The sequence below is a fragment of the Phragmites australis genome, chromosome 3, assembly GCF_958298935.1.
Source record: "Phragmites australis chromosome 3, lpPhrAust1.1, whole genome shotgun sequence".
NCBI classification, from domain to species: Eukaryota; Viridiplantae; Streptophyta; class Magnoliopsida; order Poales; family Poaceae; genus Phragmites; species Phragmites australis.
Window position 1 is genome coordinate 38721184 of NC_084923.1, and position 22229 is coordinate 38743412.

Sequence of the window (22229 nt, forward strand, 5' to 3'; positions counted from 1 at the left end):
ATGACCTTGGTGCAGTAGGCTAGGCTGGCGGTGGTGGTGCCGGTTGCATGAGGCGGGGACGCCGCTGATTGCAGCCTTGCAGGAGGCGGAAGACCGCCAATGGGTGGTGTTGGTGACAGGGAAAGGAGGTGTGGAAGCGGTCCAGCAATGTCGTGTTAGTGTGGCAGGTACAGATTCGATGGTAAGGATGTTGCAGAAGACATGAGGAAGCGGGCGGGGCAGACGCTGGGGGAAAATAATGGCAGAGAGGAGCTGTAGGTTGAAGACGTGGTTCGTCAACTATAAAATAGGAAGAGAACAAGTGATTGTGTTATACTAGCAACTCCCTTATTAATTTGCTCTTGCAACGCTGTATTTATCATTTGGTTATAAGAAATGACTACCAGACTAGAGTCTGCTACTTCAAATCCCAGCAGCCATTTCAACAATCTGACACATGGTCATGGTACAAACAAACGATTAGAACATTAACACATGAACAGATTGGATTACCAACTATGAACCAGTTTTTCTAACACCATGGATGAACCGAACTACTGTAGCTTGCAAGCCCTCTACACCTCTACCATGCATGCATCCAGCGACAGCCTGTGGTCTAGGCCTGTCAGATTCAGAACGATCAGATGCAACCCAGCTAGTAGCTTAGTCACATGCATGCAAAAGGCCAGGCGTCTCGGACTCGCCGCAGCACAAACGCGCTGACGATCTTGAGCTACGAGATGAGCCATGCATCAGCATGCATGCATGCTAGCTGCGTGCGCGCAGCAGCTGTACGCACGGCCCGCTGCGTGCAAGTGAGACTGCAAGTGCCATTTTCACGAAGCTCGCCCAAGCTGCAAATGCCAGCAAGAGCCTTCTGCGATGCTGCTCTACCTAACCGCCACCTGCGCCACCGCTGGACTAGATCTATCCTCCGCCGCCAGCTCCTCTAAAGCCCTCCACCCGAATCGTGAGGGAGGCGGGGAGGACGCCGAGGACGACCCCAGCGCACAGCCTGTCGGTCGCAGGAGACGGACGTCCAGCTCCTCCAAAGCCGTCCACCCGAATCGCGAGTGAGGCGGGGAGGACGCCGAGGACGACCCCAGCGCACAGCCCGTCGGCCGCCGGAGACGGACGGCCAGCTCCTCCAAAGTCTTCCACCCGAATCGTGAGGGAGGCTGGGAGGACACCGAGCACTACCCCAGCGCGTAGCCCGTCGGCTGCAGGAGACGAACGGCGTCGCAGCCATGCACATCACGCGGAGGCAGAGCCCCCGCTGTCCCCTTCACCTGCGGTGGCAGCGATGTCATCCGTGGGGACGAAGCCGCCGATGACGTCAATTGAGCCGACGGTATGCGCGCCGGACCGCCAAAAATCGTGGTTCATAACCATGGGCAAGCTGATTTGGGTGGACTCCATGGACGCGATGTGTTCCTCAGGCGGCAGACGACCTCATCGGTACCCTGCAGGAGCTGGACATCGTTCGCCTGCACGGGCGAGTTGCTCGATTGAGAGATTGGAACGATCTATTGGCTGCTTCCATCCTGCCCCCATCTATGTCGACAGGCTCCTCCGTCTCCTCAACAAACAAGGGGTGTTGGGCATACTTCTCTTCTCGATCTTGCTGTTGGGTAGCTCCAATTCTGAGGATGGCCGCTTACTTTGCTAGTTGACGGCGCAGGGAATGTGCTCCTTGCTCTTGTTGATTCTTGTACGTTAGTTGGTGACTCCTTGTGATGGATACTTGGCTGCCTTTGCGTGTGGATGGTGGCCACTTGTTAGAGCCGGCAAGCAGTTGCAGCAAGGTGGAGGGGAAGAAGATGGCGGATGGGGAAGAGAGAAAGAAAGAAGAGGATGACATGTGGATCAAGTCAAGAGCAAAAATGTCTTTTTTAAGTGGCAAAGAATATAAAACAAAGCTAAAGACTAGCTTTTGACCGTGTAGACTAGGGCATTATTTTGGTCTGCATGTCGCTCCTAGCCGCTCGATCAAGTGTGTACGATCCTCCTTCTCAGTCTGGTCCCTCAATGTACTCGATCCATCCGCTCCCTAAATATCTCTCTTTCTCTCGCATTCTCTCTTCGTCTGCTACGGTGCGAGGTCACAGCTGGGGCAGCGGCAGTCGGGTGTGTCGTTGTCGTGCTCATCGTCCCTATCTTTGTGCGGTGTTGCGCTCTATCGCTACCGCGCTCTGCCCCCGTACGCAGTCATTGAGCTCGTCGTCCTCGACGTAGTCTGGATGTGTTTATGTTTTTGTATGTGTTTGTTTTGGGAAGGATAGTTAGTGTTCTGATGGAGTCACCAACGACGGTGTTATGCTAGATTTTGTTTCTCTACAGTGTCTCCGATGTGGTTACTGTTGTCGACAGTGGCCCTAGTGACGCCATTGTGTGGCTCTCCGATGGCGGTCTCGTAACAGCCTCCAAGACGGCTGTCACGAGGTTTCTGAGGTTCGTGGGATGGGATGTCCTAGCGCCGAGAGTGAGTCTAGGGGCTTCCAAGGTGAGGAGGTGACGATTCGGTATGAGTTAAAGGATCAGACGCGGGGTGCTTCGGAGCGAAGAGGCGCCGACTGCTGGCTTCGGACGCAAGTTGTTTCATTTTCCAGAGAAGATAGTTTGTTCTATCAGTATTTCTGCACTGCATGTATGTTGGTTCCGGAAGCCTATCAGTGCTTCCAAGACAATTTTGGGATAATTTTGTGTAGATTTGGTGGAACACAAGGAGCGTCAGTTGCATCTGCTGGTTGCACAAACATGTGCTCCGGCTGCTACTGTAGAGCTATCATGTCTCTTCCCGGTCGCTTCATGCTTGTCATTTCATTACAGCATGTCCTAAATTAAGGAGATGGAAGATGCCAGTCTAGCCTTTTTTGCTTTTATTTTCTTGTAGTTAGTTTGATTGGGCATTTGAAATCCATTTTTACCATTTTCTATAAAGTCCATTTGCACAAAATCTGGGATATTTGTATGCCACACATGGATAAGCTGTTCTTTTCATCGGCAATTTTTTTTTATCTCGAAAATCAATATTGTATGTTTTCACCATAATTTTTTACTCATCATAAGAAATTCTTCTATGATTGATATCTGAGGTAAGCATTTTTTTATAAATGCAATGCTTAGCCAATATTTGATAATGATCGAGGCAAGTTCTGTTTTTAATGTTAAGCATTTTTTATAGGTTAGAAGAATTTCCCCTCTAGAGATTTGATGCATCTGAATTTTAAGAGTATAATGATGATCATGTGAATTATTAACATTATTTTATCTGGTTATATTCATGAGACCTTGTAAGTTTTTACCTTTTCTTCTACTTAAATGAAGAAAGCCATGTGCACCAGCACAGTGATTATATTGAGTTACTGATAGCCTAAATTCCATATTGAGTTAACTTCAATAAGTTACCATTTTCTTAGATGATGAGATCTTGGATGTTCTGATATATGCAAGAGAAGCATACTTTCAAAACATAGAAGCAAGATATAATAGTATATAGAAGTATATTTTCAAAAATAGAGAAGCAACTTGATATTTAAATCTGAAGTGCACTGTATCAAACACTTGGTTCAATAAATCACCTCAACATAAATAAATTAAATTAACATTCTGATGCTTATATATTTGTATATCTGCCATGGGAATAGCTGTATTTCTGCATTTGGAACATCCCCTACTGGCTACTATCCTAGAGGGAGTAAATTGAACCAACAATCAACCCTAAGACTTGGAACTTTTCTTCTGTTGTTTGCATTCACTGTCAGGCAAATCTAATGATCAAATTAGACTGTTTAAGTGGTTCGGAGAAGCATATTTTGCTTTTCACACTGACATAATTTGCTTATAGATTCGCTATGATTTGCTTACACTTTTAGCAAATTTGTCTATTATCCTAACGTCTTTTTAACAAATTATGTGCAATAGTGATTTTTCATATAGGTTTCATAGTTATGGTTTACTTCTTGTCGTTTCAATGGTAGATGAATGCCAATAGTGTGTTAATTGAATCATGAACTGGTCCTTTTCCGTGGTGATGAACTGTTTATGTGCGATGTGCTATTCATATTTGCACTTGTGATAATGAACATCTAAAAACACATAGGTACTAATATGATTTTATTGCATCGGTAAATTCATGGTATTATATAGGAAAATCTAAACTACTATATTGATAATTTTATGGTACTATATAGGTAAATATAACTATCATGTTTCTATGAAATCCGGAGCGAAGATAAAATGACATATGTACAGCATTCATATACTCATATATTTGTGTATTTATTGTGAGATGATATGCTACAAATATCCTAAATTATGTATGCTTATTTCGTTTTTTATAGGACCATGCTTGTGTTTCATGTAAAGGAACAACTAATAGTAAAATAATTCTAGTGTCCAAGTTATTTATGTGCTCATTCTTAGATAAATCTAGTTATTCAATCAAGCTATTTAACTATTTGAAGAAACAAAAATTCATAAACAAGAAGTAAAAACTTATAAATATCTGTAGCAGAGTGTAAATGAATAACTATTGTCCCATATATGTCTTATGATCAGTAAATCAGTACTTGCTGAGGTTTCATCCTCCTTTGGTGTTTGATTGTTCATTTGAGTGTCTCATATGCAGCCATGTTGATAGTTTTAGAACTAACAAAATCTTTCCCTATTAGGCTACTTAAGTGGTTCGGAGAAGCACATTTTCATGAACTAATAAGCATTTTTGTTAAATGTGTAGTAGAAAGTAAATAAATAGGTAGATTGCAAAGTTAATTATTGATACACTCTTCTTTTTCTCTGTTTGCAATGCAGGTACTCAAATGGTCATTATAATGCTGGTTGTATATGCATTCTGCAAGAGGAGAAGAATCTACTCATTTGGGATCAAGTAAGTTTTGCAAATTTTTTGTGATATGGATGTGTGATCTTTTCTGGCTCTGCCTAGTTATGTTTGTTTTTGGTAGTTCAAACTATATTACGTAGTATATGCATCTACTTTCTCATGTAGCTCAAAGGATAATGCTATGTGCAGCAAATGTTAGTTATGTGAATTTGTAATAATATATGGTCAGAAATATTTGAGACAGCCTTTTAAACTTATGATTAGATTTATATACTGTGAAAACTTACATTTTTTAAGAATATGTAATCATATCTTGTTCATATATGATGCACTATTGTCGGTGCAGGGGGATAACAAATTTGGGTTAGTTTGCTTGATTAGGAAACTAATTAATTAATAATTTTCTAATTAAGAGCGTACGGACGGAAGTCTATTTGATACACGTACAGTCGTTAGGCAGGTCCTAAAACTAATGGCAGTGAAGTAACGACAAGTTTTCTAGTGGCACATTAAAAAAACTCAATCTTCTAATAAGAAATTTTCTCAATAGTATAGCGTTTTGTCGGCAAAGCCGTGAAGGAGACGACGCCGCATCGTCCCTTGTTGTTTCGGACAGGACACGATTGAGCAAAGCCGAGCCGCCCGGTCAGGGGCGCAGGACAACCCTGACGAGCTTGATGTGGCATTTGCCATCGCGCGGCAGGGGTACGGACTCGCAGCAGCAGACGCAGCTGCCGCGACAGTGTCTAGGGGCGATTCCTTTGACCGCCCTCCAGTCCTCCTCGACCCACGCCTGCATGCCTACCTAGCTACCTCTGCCGAGCCTCAAGTACTCTTCTGTCTTCTTCCACCCCTCTCTCTCTCTCTATCTCATTAGTTTTTGTACCCTGCTGTTCTTCTGGTTCGCTGCATCAACGGCACCACCTGCACGCACCACATTGCGCAGTCTTGTTACAGTGCAGTAGGTAAGTGATACAGTAACTTTTCCCTTTTTTTCACATTTTGATGACGCTGGGATGCACGCTGCCACTCCCGGAGCTAGTGAGCACCTCCGGTTGTCAGCTGTCACTGGCTGGTAATGGTAAGCATGGTAGGAGTAAATTTTTGTCCGGCTCCTGATCAACGGACTTGGACAAAAGCTTTGCCTAGTGCTTCTGACACTCGCTGATCGATTGTTGCGTTGCAGCCCATGCTGCTGGCCGTTTCTTTGGTCCCTTTCCCTTGGCTCGTGTGTGCTTGGAAAGTTGGAATGCGTGAGCTCCTACGACCAATGAACTGAAAACAAAATCCGTGCGATCGAGTTTCGCCCGACTTGATGATTCTTGTTGGGTTATCTCTGAACAAAATTCGCCATGTGTTTCAGACGCATGGCTGAAACGACAGCATGTTTGGCACCCATGGATTTCAACTAGATTTATATTTGACCAGCTCGGTTCGTGCAGGTATATATGGGGCGTTCCAATGCAAGTAGTTTGTACGTGCTTCAAAGCTGATATCAGAGTTGATCTTCCTACATGAGTGTGCATGCACCATGCAGTGCAAACGCACGACCAGCGTCGTCTGGATCGATGAGCAAGAATGTGGCACATGCATGTGGTGCGCGTACGTGCGAGGCCTGCATGCGCATCTGAAAATCAGGACATGCGTGCACCCCCGGCTGGCTGCCTGAGCCTGCCTCTACCAAGCTTCTGTTCATGTTATCACTCAGTAGCTGCTGGCTAGCCGAGCCACACATGTCAAATTTTTAGGCTATCTAGCCTTATCCGAGGCAGGCGATGCATGCAAGCCTTTTTTTGAAAGATTGATGCATGCATGTAGAACGAGATGACGATGCTTGCTGCTTGCATGGTATGCTTGTTGTGTGCACCTCATGCATGCATATTGCAGCCTTTTGCACGGTCGTCTGCCTCGAGCACCATGCATGCATGCATAACGATCACAACACGACACAAGGTTGGCAGTACGTAAGAGGTCGATCCATGAGTCATGAGTGCTCGCTTTTAGTGGTCTTAGGCTCTGTTAGTGATACATACATCTTTTGGCTAATGGGAGTGGGCCAGTGTGTTCATCTATCACAAATAAAGAAAAAGCATATATATTCTGTGGCAGATCTTTACAACTCCAGAAAGCTAGCTAGCTTGTCCGAATCCAAGTGCCACTGTCATGCATGCTTGTCCCATATGCATAGTTTTTACTGAGATATTTTTTGTCCTACAATGTTTCATGATAAGCGATTTGTTGCATGCCAGTTACACGAAACTGTTGACGATCATACACGTAAGGTTTGTTTATTTCAACTGTAGATTATAAAAAATAGTTCATAAAATATAGATAAGTAAGAAATTGAATTATAAAAATTGGATTGCACAATCTACATAAGCTGATAGAAGACATATTATTGAATTATTACAATCTGAAAATTGAATTATTAAAAAATAGATTATACAATCTATCTGTTTATTTCAACTTACAAATTATAATCATAATCCACGATCTACAACTGAACAAAAATACCCTAAGTATGTACTACAGTGCAAATTGATGATGCTTTGTTGGAGTGCGATTTGAAACTTGTGCGGCTCCAAGGAGAGTAGCGCATATAGAAGCACTCCTCGTGTTTACATCTCAACAAGCATTATTAATTTACATCTCCTAGGCTTCACGTAACCAAAATCACGCCTCTTTACAGTCGACGCCTCTCCACGTATCGCCAACGAGGTTAGGGCTTCGATCATGTGATCAGGTTTAGGAGGTTTTCGGGCTTAGAGAGATGACCTTGGGGCAGCAAGCTAGGCCGACGGTGGTAGCGTCGTGGCGGCCACAAAGGCGGAGACGCCGCTGGTTGCAGGAGGCGAAAGACCGCCGGTGGGTGGTGTCGACGACGGGCCAGGAGGCACAGAAGCGGCCCGGTAATGCTGTGTTTGTGTGACGGGTACATATCTGACAGTGGGGATGCTGCCGAAGACAGGAGGAAGCGGGCAGGGCAGGTGTTGGGGAAGAATAATGGTAGAGAGAGGGGCTCAAGGTTGAAGACGATGGTCCAGGTTCGTCGACTATAAAATAGGAAGAAAACAAGTGATTGTATTATACTAGCAACTCCCTTATTAATTTGCTCTTGCAAGTTGCAACGCTGTATTTATCATTTGGTTCTAAGAAAAGACTTCGAGACTAGAGCCTGCTACTTCAAATCCCAGCAGCCATTTCGACAATCTGATCCATATGGTTTGGTGCAAACAAACGATGAGAACATTAACACATGAACAGATTGGATTACCAACTATGAACCAGTTTTTCTAACACCATGGATTGACCGAATTACTATAGCTTGAAAGTGCTCACTTCTACCATGCCATGCATCCAACGACAGCCTGTGGTAGGCCTGTCAGATTCAGAACGATCAGAAGCAACCCAGCTAGTAGCTAGTCACATGCATGCAAAAGGCCAGCCGTCTCGGTCTCGCCGCAGCACAAACGCGCTGACGATCTCGAGCTACCAGATGAGCCATGCATCCGCATGCATGCATGCTAGCTGCAGGATGATCTCGATCTGATCAACGACCACTCGATGGCCCGCTGCGTGAGCGCAGCAGCTGTACGCACGGCGGCATCATCATTACTTCATGAGACCGCCCCCTGCTTCGCTGGGCTAGCACCGTCGTGTGATCTGATCTCGTCTCACTTGGGCGCGGCGGGGCCGCCCTTGTTCTTGTGCTTGGCGGCGGCGAGCGCCAGCATCGAGCCGGCGAGCTGGTTCACTGCGGCGGCCAGCCCGGCCACGCACTGCTCCCCGGCCTCCCTCCGCGTCTGCCGCGCGCGGCGGCGCCGCTGTTCCGCCGCCATCACCTCCCGGTGCCGCCGCTCCTCCGCGGCCTCCCGGCTCTCCAGAGCCTCCGACAGGATCAACGCGCACCGGCCGATCGCCCCGCTCAGGACGTCGTCGTCGTTGTCGGAGTCGGAATCGTCGCGGTGGTGTCCTTGTTCTTGGTGATGGCCGTGCATTCCCGGCACTGGCCTGCTGCTCCCTGGCGTCAGCTCGTCTAGTGACGGCCGCCGCCTCTTCCTCTCCGCCGACTCGGAGCTGCAATGCGTCGCGCCGTGCTCGTGCGTCTCTCGTTCTTTGTTGAGGAACAAACCGACCGTGCATCGGTCAACACAAAAATGGCGAACTCAGAAAGAAAATAAGAGAGAAGCGTACCAAGAGGCAGAGGTCGGGGCAGGACTTGAGCGAGCGGGGAAGCCTGCATGGGGACGTCGAGGAGGCTGGAGGACGCCCCCAATAACGCCCCGCCGCCGCCACCGTAGCCAATGCTCATCCTCCTCTCGACGACCTCGCCCATGGCGTCGTATATCTCGCGGAAGAGGTTGCTCGGGAGGCCCCTCTCCTTCCTCTCCACCTTGCCCATCGCCCAGTAGCTAGGGGCAGCGCCGGCGCCCGCCAGCTCGTACGCGCGCACCTTCTTGTAGTCCCGCATGAGGTTGTCCCAGCGGTCGTTGCACTGGTTCTGGCTGCGCCGGCAGCCGGCGCGCCAGCAGTAGTCCTCCACCCAGCGCCACCGCGCCAGGCCCTGGTCCCCCGGGTGCCGCTCCTCGTGCACCTTCCTCTTGGCCTCGATCAGCAGCATCGTCTCCGGCAGCGTCCAGTTCCCCCTCCGGTAATCCCTCGCCACCGTCAGGGCGCCGGCGCCGGCCATGCCGTTCCTGGCCTCCTAGTCTCCTGTTTGTCCGAGCAGGACACCGGAGCCGCCCATGGTAGCTGCTGTGTGGAGTGCTGGTGGTGCTAGCTGCTCTGTGGCGCGGAGATCGATCACCTAGCTATTTGTAGTGGGAAGACATGATGAGATCAGGGCATTATTTGATGGTGATGGCATGGTGACACGAGACCTCACAAGAGGGGAGGCATGACTGCATGAGCTGGCTAAGCTAGGTGATGACTTCTACCAAATACCAATGCTTGTAGATTGTAGAATCACATGACAAGGAGGAGAAAGTGACAACTGTTTGGCTCTTTACGCATGCCTTTTCATCTCCCCCTTTTCTATGGGCTTTTTTGACCTGGATTGTGTGGGGGTCTGTCTATTGGGTTTCACCACCTTTTCTCCCTGGCATGCATGTGGGGAGTTTAAGGTTAAAAAGACATAGAGAAAGAGCTTTGCTTAGCACTGCATGATGAGAATGTTTTCACTTGTTCCTAGCTTAACGGAGAGGAGATTGATCAGTTGACACTGTAGCTCTGTGATGGTCCCTTTCAAAGACACTCACTTTTGGGATGTTGGCAGAAGTGTCATTTAGTGATGCAGAGGGTGGTCAAGACTCAAGAGTTAAGAGACCATGCATGCATGTTAAGACATAAGTGGCATCTTATTTTGGTAATGTGAGAGGATGTGCAGATGTCCAGATGACTAAATTAACATGGGCCTTGGGGAGCAATGGTACGACTGACTTCACAGGCGTCACATGGAGGGTGGTGACAGAAAGAAGGCTGGAGAAAAGAAGCCTGGGGTGTGGGATTGTAGTAGATTGCACCTAGCCACCTCAAGGCTTAGGTGCATGTGATAAAGTAGAAAGGTATGTGCATCTACTGACAGGACAAATGTGACCATTGGCCTGCCCCACCGCAAGGATTAACATTAGTTTATAGATGTTCTTCAAGTTACTGAAGATTTAATCTGCTGGATTAGTTATTTCCTTGAAGAAAACTACAGGATTCCGACGAACATACGTAGGACTTCTGCTTGGGACTTGATCAGGGTTTATTTATATCAGTTCATCCAGATTCAACTGGAAGTTTGTTATTATGGTTGCAGGCTGTAATGCTTGACATTTCTGTAAACTTATTATGTTCAACTTGTAAATGGGAACCAGCAACTTGCAAGGAAGAGAGTTTGCCGCGGATAGAGCAGTGCATTTGTGCGTTGGAGAAGAAGGTGAAGGAATCTCTGCGGCTCGACTGGCGCCTTGCGGGATGGTTTGGAGAGGGATTCTTCATCAAACAGTGTGGTCCTGAGTACTGATCAGAAAAATTCAGAGGTGCTGATGGAAAGCAGTAGTCGGGATCAGATTTTGCCGCCTCGAATACGCTAAGCTTGAGCCTTGAGCTACAAGTGGAAGTGCAACAACAGCTGTTAACCTCACATAATGATGTATAACCAGAGGAAAGCTATAGCGTGGCCGATTGTTTCTCTTCCTTCCAACACCCAATTTTTTCTCTTCCTCCCTCTTCACACCCTTCTCCAACTCCGGTGAGATCCGACCCCCATCTTCTTCATGTATGGCTAGCTCTTGTTTAGTGATTTGGGGTTTCTTGGTTGGGCGTGGACAGGTGTCGACATCGGTGTCACGGCACTTAGCATATGAGGAAGAAGGTAAGTCATCGAATCAGAGATGGATCAGAGACCCTACATGTTGGAAAATAAGACACTTTTAGTTTTATATTGTGTTTTTAATAGGGTGAGATGTACTTTTATTAGTATCATATTATTAATAGAGGTGAAGGTAAGAGAATTTCTCCATATATATATCTAAAGACCTCACCTTATTAAAGAGAGTATAAAGACTACTAATTAAAGAGTAGCTTTTAATTAGGAACACTCTCATTACGTGAGTTTATATAAGAATTATGTTTTTTTTCTCTTTCTCTCGCTGTTGCGCTGCCATTGTAGTCTATTCCATCTTGGCATCGGTGTGCACTGGCAACCAGGAGAGTATCTCTCTGAAATTCTTGCTCTTGAGATCTTGCACCGAGAGAGAACGAATAAGGTTTTTGAGAAGCGCTTCGTGCGACTGCTCAAGTTCTTCACAACAGCTCGTCTTCCTAATCGCTTGACCGTCGTCGCCGTCATTGTCAACAAATCCAACGCGCCGTCAGCAGGCTCGATCGTGTCGTCACGGTGCAACCTACATCCTTAACAATCTTTAGGGCATAGTATCGTTACGTAAAAACTATGTCACCCGTACTTCATTTCCTGTGATCTCTAATTTCAAGTATAGTAGATCTAATCATATGTAATGTTATTATGCATATGTCTAGATTATGCTATGATAATATGAACATGTTAGTTTATCAGTTTACGCTTATAAATTATTTATGAATTAAATTTAATCTAAAAGTGTCTTATTTTCTAACAATATAAAAATCTTATTGTAGGCACTTTGGTTTATCAATGGTTTGATTTGTCAATGCACTGAGGTAAGACAAGTTTCTATTATGCACTTTAAGATATGGCAAGTCAAGACCACTCTGTGGCTGACGGCTATGGATGTCTACTGGATAGACAATGGCAAGCCAGAAAGAATCCTTACTGTTAAGCAGAAAATGGCGTTCACGGATGCCAATACACTCTTTTGTAGGATACATTACTAGCTTTCTTGGTGATCGTCTTTGTGACGTGTACATGCACATACAAAGCGCGAAGGAGTTATGGGATACATTGAATGCTAAATTCAGTGCATCAGATGCAGGGAGTGAACTGTATATCATGGAATAGTATCATAACTACAAGATGATTGAAAACTGCTTTGTAGTCGAGCGGGCTCATCAGGTTCAATGCATTACCAAGGAACTCAAACTCCTTAAGATCAATGTACCCGACAAGTTTGTGACTGGATGCATCATTACCAAGTTACCTCCTTAGTGAAGAAACTTTGCCACTGCTCTAAAGCACAAGAGACAAAAGATTATTTTTAAGAGTTTGATCACGTCTCTTGATGTTGAGGAGAAAGTTTGGGCTATAGATGAAAAAGTAGGCGAGAGATAAGCTAGCGCCAATATGATGCAAAAGTCCTTCCACAACAAGAACAAAGAGAAAGATAATAAGCTAAACAAAACTATCATCTTAAATAAGAAGAAGATGAACACAACAAAACTACCTTGCTACGTGTGCGGTGAGATTGGGTACTTCGCTAAGGATTGTCCAGACCACAAGGGAAGAAAGGTTCCATAAAAGCAGAACTCAAAGACTACCAATGTGGTGACTATTGATGAAGCTGAAAACAGAGCTGCACAGTATGGTAATTTACCTTAAGTGTTTTTAGTGTTTCAGTCAACTAATTGATGGATGACATAGGAGCCAATATTCATGTGTGTGCTGATATCTTAATGTTATCTTATTATTAGGTCGCTCAGGATTCTTCCAACCTAACGGGGAATGGGTCACATACTTCTGTTCATGGTTTTGATACGGTAGATCTGAAATTTACTTCAAAAAAGATCGTGCAGTTGAAGATCGTACAACATATTCTACAATAAATAAGAATCTAGTTAGTGGCTCACTTATTTGTAGAGACGGGTTTAAGATGGTGTTCAAGTCTAATAAAATAATAGTGTAAAAGAATAGACAATTTATTAGTAAGGGCTATGAGTGTGGAGGCTTATACCATTTTTTTATTTCTGATTTCAGCAATAAGTCTGTGAATCATATTTATGGTAATGTTAATGATGATGCTAGTGTTTAGCATTCATGGTTATGTCATTTAAATTTTGATTCTATATCTCGACTTTCTAGCATGAGTTTAATTCTAAATTTTTTCATGGTCAAAGGTTCTAAGTGTTACAGTTGTGTACAATCAAAACAACCTCGTAAGCCTCAAAGGCAGCCGATGAGAGAAATTTAACATATTTAGAACTCATACATTCAGATCTGTGTGAAATAAATAGTGTATTGACCAAGGGTGGAAAGAAGTACTTCATTTTTTGCGATCTTTGATTTCGAGTATAGTAAATCTAGTCATATGTAATGATATCATGCATATATGTAGATTATGCTATGATAATATAAACATGTTAGTTTATCAATTTACACTCATAAATTATTTATGGATTAAATTAAACTAAAAATATCTTATTTTCCAACACAACATACGGCTCAAAACTTGCGTGCTAGCTAGGCTAAAGATGCCTGAGTGGGCTATAGACTGGGCCATAACCTAATGTACCTTATAAATATGTGCAGGTTGTTAACCTCACATAATTTTTCAGCTGTCCAAAATCCAACTAGCAAGCCGAGTAGGTCAACAATAGATAACCGACGTAGCCTTCATGCCAAGGCCAAGAGATGGAGGTCACTAGTAATCACAACCTGTGGAAGAGCTTCCCAATCACCTAGACGATGAACAATTAATAGTTGTAGGTATACCCAGAAGTTACAATTAATTAGAGTGATAGTCTATTAACCCGTGCATGGAGAATTATGTTTAGAAAATACATAGATAATAGAACTTCGTGGAATACTTATAATTTAGGGTTTAAATGTGGCTAATATACGTATACTGACCACGTTTTGTTACTATGTTCCTCTACTTAATCAGAGCCTTGCACAATGTTAATTTTCTTGTTTTTTCTCCTGTTCATGATATTTGTAAATATTTATGTGGAAACCCATGATATAATATTTTATTTATTAATTAATTTGTCTCTAGACTCCACAACGTAATTAAGATAGAATTAAATTAATGTTTAGATGAAAAGCATATGAAACTTTGCAAGGCAACAACACTTTGAGTTAGTCTTGTTATAATGGTATGTGTGGGTAATTTAGAAGCAAATATTTGTATTCTTTTGGTTAGTTTTTCATAATAACATATGCGTGTAATTTAGAAGCATGTATTTGGTACTTTGATATAATGACAAATGTGAGTAATTTAGAAGCACTAGCAATTACACACGTGTTTTATATATGTGGAATCAAATATTTGATGTGTAGCTACGAAAGATAAATATTAAACTTCTAGGTATGGAAGGCAAATAATAAGAGATTAAATATTTTTTTGAAATGTATAGAGAATAAATATTAGGCGTCTAGGTATAGAAGACAAATTATGGGATATTAAATGTATTTTTAGAAGGAGAAATCGAGTCTAACTTTGTACAGTGACTGTTTGACAAACAAATATTTGAGTAATTTAGACTCAAATAATTGGGTTCTTTTGGTTATTTTTTTTCATAATGACAGATGTGGGTAACTTATAAGTAGGTATTAGGGTACTTTGGATTTTTTTTTCATAATGGTAGATGTGAGTAATTTAGAAGCATGTATTGGGTTAATTTTTTTATAATAGCAAAGTTGGGTAATTTAAGAACATGTTAGATCCAATAGCTATTATTGTCGACGATGGTTAGAGCCCACCAAATTGATGATCAGATATTTTGCTTTTTTATGAGAATTTCTAGAGTTTTTATCTTTTTCTAGCGCATCTCATATAAGGGTTAACTTGGAGGCTATGAAAAAAGAGCCTGTAATTAGTAATAGTAAGATTGATTACAACAGTAAACAAAAGCAAGTTCTGAAGTATTCTGGAGCTTACTTTGTTATATATTTAAATATAGAGAGAACTATCATCAGTAGTTCACTCGGTTAATTAGATTGATTGGACATTTTTCTAAAGAAAAATTTGCAAAAACCCACTTGCAAGTATGGGATTTGTCATAAACCCTCTGCATTTAGTTTCTTGTCAGTCTCGTCCCTGCAAGAGTTACGTGGTTGCAAATACCCTATCCCATTGGATTCGGCTTTGACCGTCCTATGTGACGCATACGTGGGCTTCAAATCTTGCTTGGCTTTTATGTGGTTGGATTTAGCACATTTGGATAATTACCGTGCCTGATTAGATGAATTAAGCTGAGATGTAGCTTCATGATTTTAGTTTCAACTTGACCTAAGGATCGCACAATAGGGGATTATGATGTTCTTTTTACCCCACGAGCTGAGCTAAAGCCACATTGAAGCTCACCTTTGCGCCACATAGGACAGTCCAAGCTAGATCCGAAGACAAGGGGGTATTTGCAACCATATAATACTTGCAAGGAGAGACCGACAAGAAACTAAATGCAGGGGTTTATGACAAACCCATACTTGCAAGTAGATTTTTACAATTTTTCTTTTTCTAAATGTATTGAAAGGAAAATAGAAAATCTGGAGTTTTAGTTCTTAGAGAAAGTGCGTGAATTGTGATTGTGCTCGATTTCAACAATACAAGATATGTACTGGTGCGTTTTTGCATCCTCCCTAGGGCTTTTTATACTCCCTCTAATCACAAATATATGATATTTTAGATTTATATATAATGATTAAGAAAATATCTTAAATGATCTTGTTGTCTATTATTTATATCACATTGGAAAATAGAGATCATTTATTCACACGTGCGGTAGTACTTTTAAAACATGGCCAAATATGGAATGAAAGATTAAGGCAATGATTGGTTCGTGAGACGAGATTGGACGAAGTAGATTTATTCTGTTTTTGAGATGTTTGGATAGAAAGTAGCGGTATGGAGTGGTTCGATTCAAAGATTTGGGATGGAGCTGTTTCAAAAAAAATAGTAGAACACAACCATCCTATTTCGAACATGACACTAACGATAAGCCTAAGATACTAAAATAGACTCGTTCTATCACATTCACTAAACAAATATCTATATATAAATGAAATCATATTATCCTCAAATATATAAATAAAATTAATCTATCTCACCTCATTTTCTAACCAAACACTACTTCTAAATTATAGAAGTTTTAAGATGAGATAAATGAGAGGCTAAAACGACTGCATGTGAACACGTGATCAGAGGAACGTAAAATCGTGCAGGAACATAATGTGTTTTAAAAGGTTCTGCATGTGAAAAACGTGATTTGTTTTTGCAGATTTCCCTTGAATTTTTCCGAATGTACGGTAACAATCACCATGATGTAGACAAATCTCTCATACTTAAAAAAATCAGTAATATGTATTATCAGCTTTTCCTACCCCGCGTCTGTTGCATCATCCATCTGCCCTTCGTCCGTACCCACGCGTCATCTGTCCGATTACGCGTCCTCCGATCCGCATGTATCGTCAGTGCCCATCCAATATGGCTCGATCCCCGCTCGCTTGATCCACGCCGCAATAACTCTCTCCCATATCCACGCCGCGATCCTTGCTCGCTCGATCCACGCTGCCACAATGCCTCCTCCCCGTTGTTGCAAATCTCGTCGCATCCCGACGCCCACACCACCCGCATCGTTTCCTCCTCAACCTCCTCGCTACCCTCCATTGTAACAGGATCCGCCCCTCGCCAGGTCACCTCGTCACCATCAGGGTCTGCCTTGGGTCAACGTAGGGATCTACCTTGGGCCATCGCCAGTGTTCATGCACCTCCTCGACGCCACCCTCTTCGCTGCCCTGCTGCACCTCTGACGATCTCGCCCCGCCTCACACAAGGGACCTCCGCCCTATCCCCCTAACACACACACATAAATTCCTCACTCGGTGGGCCCCGATCCGGCGACATCGGGCCGCCCCACGCGACGAACTTCCACGGGCGGTGACCTCGATCGCATATTCTTCTCCACATAATTGAGCGGAAGGGGCAGAAGACATAAGGGTGAGGGCACGAGCGGCAACGACTAGACGGATACCATGGATTTTGTCAACGACGTTGGCCGGGGAAGCTTTCCGGTATCTGCATCCCACCGCCGGTCCACAAACTCCACCTCCATGGCCGCTGGGATTTTGAGATTGACAGGTATCTAGCCCCTTCTTGCCCCAATTACTTCAGTGTGATTAACTAAGCAATTTCCGCTTGAGTTTAAGGTAGATTGTTGAGGACGCATCAGGATGATATGAACTTGCATGTTGATTGTTGGGACGGGTCGAGTACTTGATGACTCTATTTTGGTTGGCTCCTGATTTTTGGAAGGGAATAGGATGTCAGAGCCTGTCTATTTGGTTTATTTTGTTTTGCTCTATGAGCTTGGTTTCTTGTTTGGTTGAGGCTTTTCGCAGATGCATCGATTGTTCAGATCGGTAGATGCATCCGTAGCATTTAGATGGTTGCTTAGATTATGAAAACCAATGCATATTGGTGACAAAGATTTTGTTAAAATGGTAGGACATACTGAAGCAGCATTGTTTTATCAGAAATGAGCAAGCACCTTTGATCCTTTTTAGACAAAAACAAAAAATCACATTTGATCTTTTTTATAGGAAAACAAAAATCACATTTGATTCAGTGAAACACTATGCATGTTATACTCACTCGAAATTCCAGCTTCTAATTACGAACGCAGGAGCTGGGCAAATCGATTGGTCAAATGATTTGTTCTGTGATGTCGTCTCTGGATCCTCAAGCTGCAACGTTGGCGCCACTCTCCAACTGCCTGTATTCTGTTCTCTATGCATATACATCAGGAATCTACTCCCTCTCTACCTCTCTCACGTAGAGATGCACCACTCTCCCTTGCATCCGGAGACCCATGGCCCTGATATGAATTTATTTGATTTCCCCAGATGTTTTAGGAATTAATCAATTGACGTTTCAGTTACAAGTGAGCCAGCGTGCAAATCAAAATCGTGACAGGAATTTCCAATTAGCATATAGGTAAACTATGATATGGATTAATTTATTTCTTGCGGTTCTCAGTTGCAGCACAGTTCTTCATCCTAGAGGCCTAGATTTCTTTTCGTTGTAGGCTGCGTTAGAAAGTACCCTCCGTTGATCCCTATATTGTTCTTTTCACCAGACAATTTCTGATTTTGTGATCTTCATTTCATTATTTGTGCTAGATTCTTTCTGTACAAGATACATTTGGCCCATGAAGGTCACCTGCATGCAGTGCTGAACTGTTAATATACTAACATATTATTAACAAATATGTGTTTCTGTTTCAACCCAGATTGACCATACATTGTGGAAATAGAGAAGTCGCTGCCTCAAGAAGATACCAACAACATTGCATAAATTATCCCCAAATTCTGTACAATCTACTTCTATTCTTTCTACAAGTCGTGCTTATTGTTTTTCTTCAATAAATTTGTGCTACCATATTCAAATCACTGTGGTGATTACAAGGATCTTTTTGTTTTGAGAACTGCTCCAATTCTAACATCATTGCATCCTAAGTATGCTTGTGGTTGGTTAGTTGAATAAGGCTATCTGGTCGTACAAGTTTTTTGTTTAGCTAATGAAATGTAATGAATGATCTTCTAAAATTGAGTAATTTCACAATGAGGAAAATTTACTGTAAAACTTGTCATACAAATTTTTGTTGTTTTTGTATTTGTTTGTAGCTACAGAGGGAAATCACATCTTTTATTTTTAATTATGTATCATATTTTACCCCAATTCCAGGCATATTTTACCCCACTTCCAAGGGAACATTTGTATGGACATTTCGATCTAGAGTTAACTTAATAATGCATGATATTTTATTGTGAGATTGAAAATACAGTTTTGTTTGGCATAATCCATTGGCCTAACTTAAATAGATGTTGTAATATAGTACCCTAATCAACTTAAAGGGAAGAGTTGACTTCTCCCTTTTGTCTTGATTTAAATGAGGGAATGTGTTAGTATGGTATGGAGATACTTGCAGTATTTTTGAGATGTGGTCATCTAGCTTTTGAGAATGAATTTTGTTTTAAAGTCAGTTGTAACAAACTAACATGGTATTGTCCTGGTACAAGCATGGTATTAAATTCTTGTCATGATGTAAACACTTGGATTTGTAAGAAATGAATGAGGTTTTAACTTGCATTCTGTGTAGAATGTTGAGCAAAATGGAGGACATGAAATAGGGTATATTTTAGAATATTTTTCTGGCATGGAAGCTTGAAAAGTTCGGGATTAAATTTATGTTTGGTTTTGTTAAAGCATAGCATGATATTGTCCTGAGGGACAAGTGTGGCTATTATACATCTTGAGTTGTTAAAATAGTAAAAACGGAAACTGGTGTACCGTGCTCTCTGTATGGAATGTTGTTTAATATGAAGAGATATAATAAAATGACATTGACCTTAGGGGTTGGTGTGGTTAGTTAAACTCATAACCAGGTGTGGAAAATTTGTGCTTATGATGCTGAATGTTTGGAGGCAGAAATAAGCATCCATCCTCGAACTTTTTTTTTTGGGAGGGGGGCTGGGATATGGGTTGTTCTTAACTGTACTTTATAAACTGTTATATACTTTTCTATTAAGAGAGAGACAATGAATTGATGAAATATCCTGAAAAGGTTCGAAGCGTTTGTAAGTCTGGTTAGAGGGTACACCCCATCGTGATTTGTGATAGCTTAAAGCATTTTGCTGTCCTACTTTAAAAAAATCAGTAATCCATGTGCCACCAAATTATCAAGGTAATGAGTGCTCTTACATGATTCATATTTCTAATCTTTATTATATGCATAATTATTATGGTATTTTGTTTTTTTACTTTATAGGATGTTTAGGTGCTAGGATTGCACTTTTGATCTTTCCCGTCTGCTTTTATTATATACATAAAGTATACCTGAATAATCTCTACTATTTAAACAATACAAAATAGTTCTGATGAGCCACCACCGCACCGACGCCATGTCCTTCACGCACGACGATCGCTTCGCACGGTTGACGACGCCTTGGCCCGCACGTGTAACGAGGTCCTGTCCCGCCTAAGCGATGACACCTCTGTCGTCCTGGTGAGCGACTATCGTGCCGACACCCTATCCCGTACGTATAACTATTTTTTATGTTATTAGGCAAAATTTGCTACAGGGCACCCTTGAAGTGTGGCTTTTGTTGTATGACGATTTTTTTTATTTTATTTTGCTGTTGGACACTCAAAAAATATGGATATTTTTCTGAAGACATCACAGTTATTAAAATAATCGTTTCCTGCTGAATAGGAGAGAGAAACATGAGGAAAGGTCAGAAATGCCCTTAGGCCCACTAGCTGATGAGAAAAAAAAATCAGAAAAATTAGAAAATTAAAAAAATAGAAAAAAAGAAAAAAAATTAGAAAAATAGAAAATCAGGAAAAATCAGGAAAATAAAAAATCAGGAAAAATCAGGGAAAAAAGAAAAAAACCAAAAAATAATAAAAAAAGGAAAAATCTAGCATCTTTGCACCAAGATTTCAAACTTTCTACTAAAATCCCAAGGTTTCAAATCAACGAGGGACACTGCTTCTGTCTAGGCAGTGATGGATGAGCTTACGAAAAACGCTAAGTAAAAAGCTGCGTGAAGTAGAGAATTGGAAAAATATGAGTCCCACTTTATTAATTTTTGGATAATCTTAGTAGAAACTAGATTTAACTTTTTGAGAGTATAATGTAAGTAGAAACCAAAGAGTAAAAAAGAAGAATATATTAGTCTATGAATAGTGACATGCCGAATGTTGTCCATGCCATATATTATTGTTAGGAGGAATGCAGGTGATGACTCACTAAGCCACTAACCAACTCACTTTAGTCCATCTATACTATACATCTAAGCAAGAAATCGAAGTATTCTCTCTGTTTAAGAATATAAGGCGTGTTCTATTTTGAAAAAGTCAAAATTCCAAGTCTAAATTTAGCCATTGTTACAATTGATGCCGACTTTTTTTTTTCTATTTTTTCCATTTTTATATTTTTGTCTGATTTTTTTCTATTTTTCTGAATTTTTTTTTTATTTTTTTTTATTTTTTCTCATCGGACTGGTGGCCTGAGGACATTTATGACCTTTCCCCCTGTTTCTCTCCTATTCAGCCGGTAACGATTATTTTAATGCCCGTGATGTTTTCAGTCAAATATCCACATTTTTAAGTGTCCATCAGCAAAATAGAAAAAATCATGTCCTACAGCAAAAGCCACACTTCAAGGGTGTCATGTAGCAAATTTTGCCTTTTTATTATGTGCATGCAACATGTTTGATGAAATATCCAAGTGATGAAGCTATTGTATGATTATTGTATTTGTTTTACATATGTAGAAAATTGATGAATTCACTAATGATATATCATTTCCCCCCTTCTTTTCACTTGCCGAGGATGGTGATGCTTGTTGCACGCCGCAAGATGCATGTCGAGGCCCGCTCCGGAGTTCATCTACTTTGGTTTCATGGGAGGAGTTGCCGACCTCCGATCAAATGCCCACGTACATCAAGAACTAGCACAAATCCACAATACCCATGCAATCTACATTAGTACTTTCAATTTCACTATCTGTGGTGTAAATCCTTGTGAGATTACAACTCATCGTTGTGTGTTATATGAAGAAATTTCTCTTCTCGATGCGACCAGATGCGTGTTTCGACGCTAATTGCTTAATCGTGTTCAGTTCAAGCCTCTGATTTAGCTGGTGCTGTTCCCCCTGTGATCTGGAGCTCTTTGTAACTGATTGACTTTTCTAAATATCAAATCTGGTCTGGTCCTTCCTGATGGAGTGGTTGTTCAATTTCTTATTCCTTTGGGTCACTATGTGATATTTTTCTGGTTTAGGCAGATGCAACAAGTGACTTTGCTGAAAATTTACATGCAATTGGAGGAGAGAAGAATCTTCAGAGCATGCACTGCTCTATGAAGTACGTGCATTGTTTCTCTTTGTCTAGGTCGGAGGGAAGCACTTCAAGCTGATTAGGCACTAGGGTTGGTACCTTCAGGTTGGCGTGAGTTGAAAATATTCATCTTTTTTGTTAACTCTT

At 42.0% G+C, this 22229-nt stretch overlaps 2 protein-coding genes across 2 annotated transcripts in view; both read right to left on the minus strand.

The window, feature by feature from the left end:
• Nucleotides 1–20171, minus strand: part of LOC133913007 (ras-related protein Rab5A-like) — a 50104-nt gene extending 29933 nt beyond the window's left edge. Inside the window, exon 1 of the mRNA XM_062356031.1 lies at nt 20162–20171. The gene's annotated coding sequence lies outside the window, so the exon portion shown is untranslated. The remainder of the gene's footprint in view (nt 1–20161) is intronic.
• Nucleotides 8064–9900, minus strand: LOC133911188 (trihelix transcription factor ASR3-like). Its single transcript, XM_062353395.1, has 2 exons — nt 9017–9900; nt 8064–8936 (listed from the first exon to the last, which is right to left on the minus strand). Exons 1-2 carry the CDS (start codon nt 9510–9512, stop codon nt 8497–8499), a joined length of 936 nt encoding a protein of 311 aa, XP_062209379.1. The 5' UTR covers nt 9513–9900; the 3' UTR covers nt 8064–8496.
• Nucleotides 20172–22229: the final 2058 nt, after the last annotated feature.